This window comes from Atractosteus spatula, chromosome 9 (genome assembly GCF_055471065.1).
Source record: "Atractosteus spatula isolate fAtrSpa1 chromosome 9, fAtrSpa1.hap1, whole genome shotgun sequence".
Taxonomy (NCBI): domain Eukaryota; kingdom Metazoa; phylum Chordata; class Actinopteri; order Semionotiformes; family Lepisosteidae; genus Atractosteus; species Atractosteus spatula.
Genome location: NC_142714.1, coordinates 48,059,350 through 48,071,317, shown reverse-complemented (window position 1 = coordinate 48,071,317; position 11,968 = coordinate 48,059,350). Strand labels below are relative to the sequence as shown.

The following is an 11,968-nucleotide window of genomic DNA, read 5'->3' as shown; positions in this document are numbered from 1 at the left end:
CAAATGTGTGACTAAAATGCATTGATGCAGTTCTCCACTCTGACCGCACACATATTTATATAACTCGTATATACTGTATATCCATCCATCCTCTTACACCCTTAACACGGGGTCACAGGGAGCTGGAGCCTATTCCAGCAGGCAACAGGCACACACAGACATACTCACACCAGGGCTCATTTACAATTAACCCACCAGTATGTTTTGGACTGTGGGGTGAAACCAGAGCACCCAGAGGAAACCCACATAAACACAGGCGGAACATGCAGCCTCCACACAGACAGCATGCCCAGCCAGGTCTGGAACTGAGGGGCTCCAGCACCCTGAGGCTGTAATACTAAGCGCTGCCCCGCCGTGCCTCCCGACTCGCAGCCCTAATTCAGCTGTGATCAGAGAGAGGTCCCGTTGACAGGTTCGTCATCAGCAGCAGAAATCGAACTCTGAAATCCCGGCCATTGGATATCGAGCACTCAGCAACCAGAACACTAACCAAGTCCCGTTCAAGTAATCATATTAGTCCTGTCTACAGGAATCTTGTTTTATGATTTTTTTTAATTCTGTTAATAGTGTATTAATATTGATATCGTTTTATCTTCAACACTGCCAATCTTTGTATTAATCATAACATTCTTTTGTTGACAGATTTAATCTTCTTTTGTAATTCAATTAGACTCAACCTCCACCTCCCTAATTCTAAACGTCTGTGTGTTCTCACTATAGGACTGTGCAGGCTGGGCTGTTCTCATCACCCAAACCTCTGAAACTCCCTTCCAGATACAATCACAGCCTTTTAAATCAAGCTGAAATCTTTGCAAAACGGCACACTGGAAGTTTTTGTTTTCTGCCTCGTGCTTATAACTTTCACAAAGGAATTGTTTCTGGTTTTGTACAGTGTTTATAAAACAAGGGGGGGTTCTTGTATCACACACAAACAAACGTCATTTCTCGGGCGACTGGGAAATATGATCGAAATCGGCGCACGTTTCAAGCCATTTACAAAACGACCAATACTTAGGTCAGCAAGGTATTTTAAGCAAAAGGAAAAATGAGAAAAAAAGTTCAATGTTTTTAACACACACACACAAAGAATTTCTCGTTTGGTTTAATACAGAGATGAGATATATAGAAACAGTTATGTAGAGGTATTGATCGCGACGTGTAAACGAGTCCTGCCTCTATGGCCGGTCTCCGCCCGGGAGCGGCAGGAGGAAGTGAGGGCAGGCAGGGTTCCAGGAAGTACTGTGACAAGCCGACAGGGACAAGCAACAGGTGAATAATTAACCGATCGAAGGTGCTCAGCAGCTCAGCACAGATGGGCACTGCCCCGGGGATAGGCGTTGGTCAGCCGTGCCGAGAGCCATCTCTTGACTCCTTTCAAGAAGCATACTGGGTGAATCACAGCATTAAAATAATAAATACTACTGTGCCGTGAGAGATGCCATGTTAAATGGAAGCCATTAACTGGAATCTGGGAGGGAGGACAACGACAAGCCAGTCTCACACAGCTGCGCCTAATCACCCTCATGACTAAACCACCTGCATAACCTGACTTCAGACGGCTCTCTTCACACTCGCCTCATGCCTCCCTCCTCCACCTTGCTGCTGCCCCTGGGGCCACCCTGTGTGAACGGGGTTCGAACCTGCTCGCCCTGAGGCCAGGAGGCTGCCCATTAACCAGGCTCGTCAAGCCAAACCTGTCTCACCCAGTATTCCAAACATCACAGGGCACTCAGCTCTTGGATGTTGTTGTCTCTATATTGTACTGTATAACACATATCAAACATATTAGTCTATATATTTATAGATAGTGCAGCCTTGCTTCATTTCAGGACCTGGGGTGCTGTCTGTGTGGAGTTTGCATGTTCTCCCCATGTTTGTGTGAGTTTCCTCTGGGTGCTTCAGTTTCCTGCCACTGTCCAAAGACATACTGGGAGATGAACTGGCTTCTGATAACATGGTCGCTGGTGTGAGTGTGTCTGTGTCTCTCCCCTGTGATGGATTGACATCAGGTCCAGGGTGTACCCTGCCTTGCGCCCGTTGCTTGCTGGTATAGGCTCCAGCTCCCCTGCAGCTCTGAACTGGAAGAAGTGGTTAGAAAATATTTACAAATGTCCACACCTTATACTTGGTATACAGTACCTTATACTTATATAACATAGTATAAAGTATACACTGCCATTGTGCCTGTTTACATCGCTCTATGATGACGGGACACCCTGCACCCCAAATCACCCCAATTCCTGCGCTCGAGCCTGTTGTTCGCTGTATAATCCAGCTCAAACCGTTTATAAATCTGAACGTCTTCCCTTTAAACTTCTGCGTCTTCTCCAGTTCTGTGAGTGGAGCTCCGTGGGCGCTATCACCTCTTGCTTACCCCACGCTGAAAGACAGGCTGGGGCGTTTTTCAAGTTGCTCGACACGACGAGAGTGCCCTCTTTTCCCCCTCTGGGGTAGCTTCCTAATTCTTCGTGCTCTGCTTCCTTGCTGTGCCGGTGTTCACGAAATGTTTTTGACAGCATTTGAGAGGAATGAAGTACGCTGGGTTACAATAAATGTTGTGATGGCGCGAAACCACGTTATGTGGAAATTAGAAATCCCACAGTCGGATTCTGCAAAGGTTCCGATCTTTAGGTGGCCTTATATAACTGTCATTTTTAGAAGGATTTTCCTTGTATTAGAAGTGTATCCGTGTTGCGAGTCACACATCATTTCCAGGGAATTATGTCTTTTTCACATCTCTCTTTTTTCAGGGCCACTCCTCGCGGGTGTACGTCAGGGTAAGAAATTCATTGTTCTACTCCAGGTGACAGGTTTCGGGTGCCTTCTAAGAAGTCCCAAAATAGTCATAATTTACATACTACCAGGCTGCCTAACTTCCTCCAGGAAGAGAAGCGAGCAGTCCGAGAGGGGAGGGAGGATTTATAAGTGCTGGGCTCTGATAAGCGCCGCAGTGTGTCTTGTTCACCCGAAGCCTCTGGGCAGCACGCAACGATGGCAGAACCGCGGGCGCACGTCGAGTCTCTGCACTTCTCAGTCGGTGTTCTAGGAATCGCCGGAGGTACAATCTTTCTCATTTAATTGACTGTTGCTTCACTCTAGCAAATTTAACCCTTCACGAGGAAAATCAGTTTATAACGCCGCTCCCCCTCTCGAAACTTTAGGCGCAGTGATGGGAAACGGTAAACTGAGTCTTTTAGAATAGATTATCTGCTTTATGTATTTTATACGTACCACATACAGAAGTGTATAAACCGATTTCAGCTTTGTGTACTTTTCTAAAACATTAAAACGCGTAGCCTCGGTAGAATAATCTCGCTTTTCGGGAAATGTTTCATTTTAATATTCATTAAGTAATATACCGCACTTTCTGATCAATTATGTTTTTAGCTGATAAAGCAATGTCTATTCCAGTTTAATAAATACCCCGCGACCCTGAATTGGAAAAAGGGATTTAGAAAATGGAGGAATGGAAGTTTAATATATGAGTTTAGAACAGGAAAAAAACGCGAAGCAGATAAAAAAAAAATGTCTCCATATCACTGAAGGGACAGAAGAATGAGTACTAATCAGCAGAACTGTAATTAATATTATAGCACAGGGCATTTTCTAGTTTTTAAAATAAACTTGCGAACCACAGAAATTCTGCAGTCGTTTCTCGATCACATTCCACTTTTCTGTATCATTTTAAGAATATTCTGGTATTTTGTACGACTACAGCTGAAATTCTCTGCCCCTTTTTTCCGCTCGGCTCCAGCCTGAGACCGAGCTGGTGTTGAGTGAGTCAGAAACGAGCAGTAACATTCAGAGACTGGTAAAATTGGGCAATATCTGTGTCCCCCATCGTACAGAGCAAGTGTTGCTGTCCCAAAATGCCTATAGTCAGAAAAAGAGCTCCTTGAATCGTTTTTCTTTGTGTACCTCTCATAAGACCCGTTAATTATGGAGATGAAGTGTTTGATCTATTTTATTGTGAGTTTTGGTCCCGAATTAGCGGCGAATACGAGCACTACGTTTGTCCCGGGGTAGGAGCTGGCAGATCAGAAGGGCCCAAAGCTGTAACCCGAGAGGAGTTTGCGAAACGAGAGGACGCGATGAGAAATCGCGCTTTCGAAACCGCGTGTCCTGTACGGTGGGGAATCACCGACAGAGGGCGCCGCGCGAAGCAGTTGCGAGTAAAACACGCGGGCGGTTGTAACGCAGGCTTTCGCTAACGGTGTCCGGTGTGGCGTTGCTTCCTGCAGGGTCCCTGCTACTGCTGGTCAATGGCTACACTGACTCCCCGGTCCAGCCCCTCATCCCTGGCACAGCCCTGGGCATCCTCCTCCTCATCATCGCCTCTCTCCTGGCCTATGCAGGTATGGCAAAAGCAGCACTCTCATCCCCAGCATTCAGCTGTAATGCACGAATAAAAATGTAAATGCACGAATGTCACTTTTCAATAGAATTGTTACTCAGGCCCTAAGGACAGATGCAGTGAGTGTTTCAGGAAAAAAAGACTAGTTATAAAGATTGGGGTCATGCCCGATGAAGCAGGGGAGATGGAATAGCATATCAGTGAATAAAAATCATGTGAGCACAGCGTTCCATTTTACAAGAACTTTTAGGAGTTTGTTGAAATATACTTAATAAGCTGCAGGTGTGTTCTTTAAGTTGTCCAGGAGTCTTGCACTGTGTGTGTGAGAGGTTACTGACGATAGTCTCTGCCTCTCTCTCCCCGTCTCTCTCCTCTCTCTCCCATCTCTCCCTGCCTCTTCCTGTTTCTCTCCTCTCTCCCTGTCCTCACTCCCTGTCTCCCTCTCTCTGTCTCTCAATCCCTCTCTCCCGTCTCTCCCTGTGTCTCACCTCTCTCCCTGCCTCTTCCTGTTTCTCTCCTCTCTCCCTGTCCTCATTCCCTGTCTCCCTCTCTCTGTCTCTCAATCCCTCTCTCCCTGTCTCTCTCCTCTCTCTGCACACTCCCTGTCTCTCTCCTCTCCTCTCCCTGTCTCTCTCCTCTCTCCCCACACTCCCTCTCTCTCCTCTCTCCCTGTCTCTCACTCCCTCTCTCCTCTCTCCCTGTCTTCTCCCTCTCTCCCTGTCTCTCTCCTCTCTCCCCACACTCCCTCTCTCTCCTCTCTCCCTGTCTCTCGCTCCCTCTCTCCTCTCTCCCTGTCTCTCTCCTCACTCCCTGTGTCTCTCCTCTCTCTCCCTGTCCACACTCCCTCTCTCCCTGTCTCTCCCTGCCTCTCTCCTGTCTCTCTCTCCTCTCTCCCTGCCTCTCTCCTGTCTCTCTCTCCTCTCTCCCTGCCTCTCTCGGTGCTGCAGGAGTGCGTCGCTGCCTGTGCCACGCCCCTGTCTTCGTTTCTCTCAGCATGACCATCTCGGCGCTGTGGTGCGGCTCGGGGCTGGTGCACATCCTGTCTGGGCAGGGCGTGGTCCAGGGCCCGGCGGGCCTGCGGGGGGCGATGGTCCCGGGCCTGGCCGCCTTCACCCTGGCCCTCCTCATCATCGGCGTGGTGGGGGTGCTGCAGAAGGAAGCGGTCCTCTCCGTCATCGCCTTCTGCGTGAGCATGGCCTGCGCGCACCAGATCGCCGGCCTCTACGACCTGGGCTTCGGCCAGGGCGCCACGGCCGCCAACTACCTGCTGGTCTGCTTCGTGGCCGCCTACTTCGGCACGGGGCGGCTCCTCAGCTACATCACCAAGGGCGCGGTGCAGCTGCCGGGCACGCGGCTGGGCAAGAAGGCGAAGCTCACCGCCGCGCAGGCCCAGGACCGCAACGACGTGACGACGGCGGGGCTGGCCATGAACCTGCTGTCCGCCAGCGTGCTGGCCTGCCCGCTGCTTGGCGTGGTGCCCGCTCTGTTCCCGGGCCAGGTGCCCTGGCTGTGGACGGCGGGCGTGTACCAGCTGGGGGTGTGCATCTTGTCCTACCGGGCCATGGACACCCTGGCTGCCACCTTCTATGGCTTCACCTCGGTGCTGAAGTTCGCCGAGGGGTACAGCCTGCTGCTGGGTGCCTGGAGCCTGCCACCACCCTACTCCCCCGTGCCCTTCCCCACGGTCTTCGCCGTGCTCTTCTTTGTCCTGGCCCTCTTCAGCACCCAGAGGAGCCTGGCCGAGGGGCTGTACCAGCTCTTCTACGTGGCCTACTGCATCGCGCTGGCCGCCCAGCCCAAGGGCTTCTTCCAGGGCGGCACGCAGGGCGTGCAGGCAGCAATCTTCGTGGCGTCTGCCCTCATGCTGCTGGTCACCCTTCACAACATGGCCTCCCCCTGGCGGGTGCCCACGGGCGAGGGGCTGCTGAGATCCCTGCTGTCCCGGAGCAGCCGCCTGGTCCTGCGGCCGCAGGACAAAGACCTGCACGCGCCCTACCTGGGGTACTCGAAGTACGCGGACGCCGAGGTGCTGGGCCACGCCTGCAGCGTCCTGGCCGCCTTCGCCATCACTGCCACCGTGGGCCCCGAGGGGCCGCTGGGGGTGCTGGTGCTGCCCTGGGTGGTGGTGGCCGGCGGGGCGCTGCAGCTGGTGTGCGGCTCGGTGGCCTTCGCCCGGGGGAAGACGCTGGAGAGCACGGCCTTCATCCTGTACGGCATCATGTGGGTGGTGTGGGGGCTGACGAGGTACGGCGGGCTGTACGGCAGCACGCGCGGGTTCAACGTGGCCGTGGGCATCATCTGCTTCATGCTGTTCAACTGCTTCGTGACGGCGGGGGCGCTGTTCCTCAGCAAGGCCTGGTTCGCCTACGCGCTCACCTTCGAGCTCATCCTCATCAGCTTCCTGCTGGACGCGGTGGGCGCCCTGCCCTACGGCTACGACATCGGCGTCACCATCATCTTCGGGCTGGTCAGCTTCTACTGCTTCCTCGCCAACCTCTTCAACAGCAGCTTCCAGAGCCCGCAGCTGCCCCTGGGCACCCCCTTCGTCAAGCTCAGCGGGTACGGCAGCGGAGGCGAGAAGTGCCCCCACGTCCCGGCCCGCAAAGCCACCTCCGTGCTGCAGATCGCGGGTGAGAGCGCCCCCTCCTGGTTCTTACTGCCCTCTGCCACCTGCAGCCTCATTTCCTTTCCAGCCATTGCCCTAACCTGCACATAGCAAGTCACCATACATTTGCATTGAGTCTTGGGGTGTGTAACGGGTTGTCCCATTGACCTGCAGAGATCCTGAAGAACGGTGGCGCCTGTGGGATGCCCACAGACACAGTCTACGTGTTGGTAGCCGCGTGCAATCGCCCTGATGCAGTGGAGAAGGCGTACAAGTAAGTCGCTGACCTCTATTCAGACCTCTCCCCTTCTCTGCTTTAGGGGTGATCTTATGAAGCATCTGAAATCCCACCTTTGGTTACTGGTGTCCTCCATATCAGCCATGCATTTGCAGGTTTCCCTGTTGGTCAGTCCGAAGAGCCTTTGCTCCGTCACTGCTGTTAACAGATCCTTTTGGGTCGCTGGTGCTCAGTGTTGTGTGTCGGTCTTGTTTGCAGGGCAAAAGTGCACGCCCAGGACAGGCCCATGTCTCTGTGGATCTCTAGCATCAAACAGCTGGAGCCGTCCAGGCACCTCATCAACCCTGTGCTCTGGGACTTCATGGAGGCTGCCTGGCCATCTTCCATCAGCATGGTCATCCCCAGAGGTAGGTGGCGCTGTAGAGCACAAGAGTAGTGGAGATGCTGGTGGTAGAGGAGTTAGGTCAAGAGTAGAAGTTAAATCTGTGCTGGTTCTGCAGTGTCAATGGATAAAAATGTAGGACCAATTAAGTGAATAATCTGGACAGAGTTAAGGCCAGGACTGTAGTTCTCTACATCCAGATCTGAATATTGCTGAGGTGTAGTCCCTAACTTGTATTTACAGATTCATTACTCTCCACAGGTGCTGTTTTCTTTCATACATTTGTGTCAATTTTCTTAATCTTACATTTGATTAAAGAATTTCCATAATTCAAACGTTCTCCCTGTTAGCGACATGCAAACATGCAAATGCATTTCGAATCCCAGCCAGTTTGTGCAGCAGGATGCGAAACAGACGAGTAGGGCGCGGGCTGCTTACTGGAGCTCACAGGCAGGGGTGCAAGCCGTGCAGGGAGTCAAGCTCTCTGTTCAGCGGGAGGACGGTGGTAGCACTGTGCCGGAGTACTCGGGGAGAGTTCCAGCCAGGATGTCCTGCTGATTTCGGAGGCAGCAGTTTATGAGTCTGTGTGTGTGTGTCGAGCGACGTTTACAGGGAGTGTGTCTGTGTCCCTCAGGCCCGTGGATGGACTGCTTTGGCTTGAAAGACTCGGCGAAGTACATCGGCACTCCCCAGAGCGTTGCAATCCGCAATCCTGACTGCACGGTTGCCACACACCTCATTGACCTGGTGAGATACGGACTGGACAGGTGCACCTCGGCACACAGGCGCAGCAGACAAGCTGTCCGGCTCCAAACCATTCCCACACCACACTGTGATCCAGACAGGATTGCATTCATTAAAAAGGCCCTTAGTCACTCAATCTGGGATGAAGTCTTTGCAGTAGGATATTTCAGAATGCAAACAGCGAAGAAGCCGGATTTTGAACACACCCTAGTGTTGTGTTCTCCCACTGTCTGTAAGAGTGCCTGTTATGTGTGGAGCTGTCCCTGCTCATATGGTGCGATTTGTGGGAAAAGGTGGAAGCTGTGTGGGAGTGCATTTAAAAGTGAGAGGAAGAGGCATTTCTCTATACAGAGGGATGTGAAGAATGAAATGAATGAGCTGGACATGTTGTTGAAACTCGCACCCCAGCTTCTTTCAAGAAGCAGCTGGATGAGATCCTTGGGTCCAAACGGGCCAGATGGTCCACCGGGCCTCCTCTTGTGTGTAGCCGTTGTTACGGTGCCGCCACCGCGGTCGGGTCGTGTGCTGTATAAGCCACAGGTCACTACTCCACACCGATGGGCCCGGCAGACACGAACCCTCTTCTCTCCCGCAGGTTGGGCCCATCGCCACGATGTCCGCGAACCCCACAGGCGAGGCGGACACGACGCATCACAACCAGGTGTACGCCAAGCTGGGAGACAAGGTGAGCAGACGGGTGGAGGGGATTAGCCAGGGGAAGGAGAGCCTCTGTCCCCATGTCGCTCCAACTCTAGCTTGGCGGTCGCCGTCTGTCTCTGCAGGGATGGTGGCTTTGTGTTCAATGGTCGTAGCCTTTGTCCCCACGGCCAGCTCTCTCTCCCTCCGAGCAGGACTCTGTCTGCCCTGTCTCCTCACGTGTCCCAGCGTGAGTGCAGATGCCATTACCTCTCCCCGCAGGTGGATGGCGTGCTGTGTGACGGCCCCTCTCCCGAGAACATCGCCTCCACAGTGGTGGATTGCACCAAGATCGAAAGCGGCAACATCGGCTTCTTCAGAGTGGGCATCATCCCCAAGTCCCAGGTAATCCCTGCGCCCATTGGGCCACCCATCTCTGTCCCCATCTCCCAGGGATCTTGGTCAGCTTCTGGAGACATTGTCTCATCCGTAAAGTCAGGCGAATTGCAGCAGGTCCCGTGCAACCTGACCATAAGGATGATGGCAGGAAGTGAATCAGATCTGGCAGGGTGGAGGGGGGGGGGGATGATGGGATAGAGGGAGGGCTGCAAGAGAGCTGCGTTTAAGCGGTGAGATATCTTTGCATAGCAAGAGTGGAAGTGGGCAGGAGTATGGATAGACTTCCCCCAGAGTTGCTGTTTAAAAGGAAATCTAGGAAATCGGATCCGAATGTAGAGCAGTCTCACACCCGAGTTACAAACCACGAGCCTGCTGCGTTCCGTCCTGCTGTTCCTAGCTCCCTCCCGGTGTCCCAGCCCCTGCTAACGCGCGGCGTGTCTCTGTCGGCAGGTGCTGCAGATCTTCGAGCAGGTGCAGAGGAAGCACGCGGGGGGCGGAATGGTGAACCCCACCTTCGAGCCAGACACCCCCGACGCAGGCGAGGAGATGGACCACGAGGCCGAATCCCAGCGGGGGGAACTGAGCCCAGTGAGGGAGGAGGAGGAGCAGTTGTAGGAGCTGTGCCCTCCACGCAGCGCCCTCAAAGACAGCTGCATGCTGTTTGTAATTAAAAGCATGATCCGCAGGGATGTGGTACTGCATGACAGCAATACAGTACCTCTTACCTTACTGTCTGTCTGTCAGTGTGGCCATGTCCTTCATCAAGGTCCGAAAGGGTTTCAGGAACCTCTGTGTTTTCTAATAGAAGATCCAGGGAAACAAACACATCACCAGAGCTTGCTCCCACTGTCTTTTCCCTAACCGAGCTTCACCGCTGTGTCCTGTAGTCTCTGTATGAGTGAGATCCTTAGATCCGCACTTCCATTCAGTGTCAGTGGGGAGCTGTCAGCTCCACAAGCCTCCGTTATGTCAAACCGAGTCCGAGTGTCCAGGATCGTTTGAAGAGCTCATTCGCCACGCTGCAGTCTGCGCTGCCCGGCGCACTGCTTGTTCAGAGAGTACTGGGAGATCTGCAGAGATCTGCTGCCCCCTCTTCAGAGATTTTCAAACAGCTGGAGATGGCCCAAATGATCTTTTATACTCCCTTTTATATATTATTAGAATATCTATTCCAAAAAGAGATCATTTGATTGATCATTGTAAATAATGTAAGTATGCTGCTTTTTTATCATCTTCTTGAAAGTATTCAATGGAACTTTGAAGGAGTTGATCCACGGTGCTTTGTTTCAAGAGTTATTTGAATTATTTATTTTTATTTTCTAGCAGATTCGCTCTGTGTATCGTTCCTCGTAACTCTGACAAAAAACGCCTTTGTTTTGTGTTTTTTTAAATTATTGGACTTTTTTCCTGCTCTGCAATAAAGCCCTTGTGGTTTACTGTTGTGTTGTGTGTTCTGTTGAGAGCTGCTGGTATGGCATATTCAAACGGGCAGTGCTTGGCAGAAATGACTGCGGAAAATCCAAACAGTGAAACTCAAAAAATAACCCAACTTGTAATTAAATACATACTGGGTGACGGCAAGGCAGAACTGAACACAGAAGTCATTATGCACATGGTTTAACATTGCCCTGCCTGTTCACTGCATTTATAATACAGACTATTGTTCACAATGCAGGGTCACTATTATAGTAATATACAAAATTATTTAATAAGTCAGGTGGGCAGCTGCGTCAGCACGCATAGGCTGCAAAGGAACAAGTAATAGGTTTATTCCACGCTGAAAAGAAAAGAAAGAAAACACAACGTTTCCGCTGTGGAGCCTGTCATGATCGTCACCCCTCCTCTTAAGGGCGCTCTGACCCTTTCACATTTTAGTTTCTTATGTGCACCTGCCCCCTGTTTTGCCTGTTATTATTTAAGCCAAGCGCTCCCACTATTCCTGGCTCAGCATTGGAAGATGGACGCCACAAGGCTTGCCTATTCCCCGGGCTCGTGGGTAGCCCGAGGGCTGGTCTTATTCCCAGACGTCCTGACTGCCTGGGCCGGCACCCGTGACAGAGCGTTCTTTGGGTAAACTTGCACCCAAAGAAGGCTCCAGAGCCGAAACGTGTTTTCTTTCTTCTCTTTTCAGCATGAAAATTCTTTAATGACGTCATTCTACTTCGTGCACCTTAAACTATTTCTGCAGAAATCCCATTGAATTCGATCACCCTCGTGCATTTTTGTAAACAAAATTCTGGAAACTTTCAAAAGAAAAGTAACGTTTCCTAAATAAAAAAGGCAAATGAACGTTGGTGTCGGAGGATTATGTGAATATGTGGAGAATGTCCTGCGGGCCACCGAGGGCAGGACAGGGCAGGGCATGGGAGCCTGTGCCACGCTCCTCCGGGGCACTGGGCAGAGAGATGACAGACCAGCAGGGGCGACCTGCCTGCTGGGCCCATCGGTGCTGGAAAAGATGACCGCCCAGCCCGAAGGCAAGCCCACAGCTGGTGGAGTCCTGCTCGGGGTCCTTGATTGCTCATTCCAAGCATAATAGCTGCTTTGTTTTCCGGTTCCTGGGTTTCCTCAGTGGGACAGAGGTGGGCAGAGGCTGTGCAGAGGAGGGGG

General features: G+C 52.0%; 1 protein-coding gene across 1 annotated transcript; it reads left to right on the top strand.

Moving 5' to 3' along the window:
* The first annotated feature begins 2,963 nt into the window (after positions 1-2,963).
* On the top strand, positions 2,964-10,768 carry LOC148828695 (uncharacterized). Its single transcript, XM_088925525.1, has 9 exons — positions 2,964-3,058; positions 4,242-4,355; positions 5,302-6,984; positions 7,134-7,233; positions 7,456-7,604; positions 8,214-8,326; positions 8,919-9,008; positions 9,242-9,364; positions 9,809-10,768. Exons 1-9 carry the CDS (start codon positions 2,992-2,994, stop codon positions 9,971-9,973), a joined length of 2,604 nt encoding a protein of 867 aa, XP_088781651.1. The 5' UTR covers positions 2,964-2,991; the 3' UTR covers positions 9,974-10,768.
* The last annotated feature ends 1,200 nt before the right edge of the window (positions 10,769-11,968 follow it).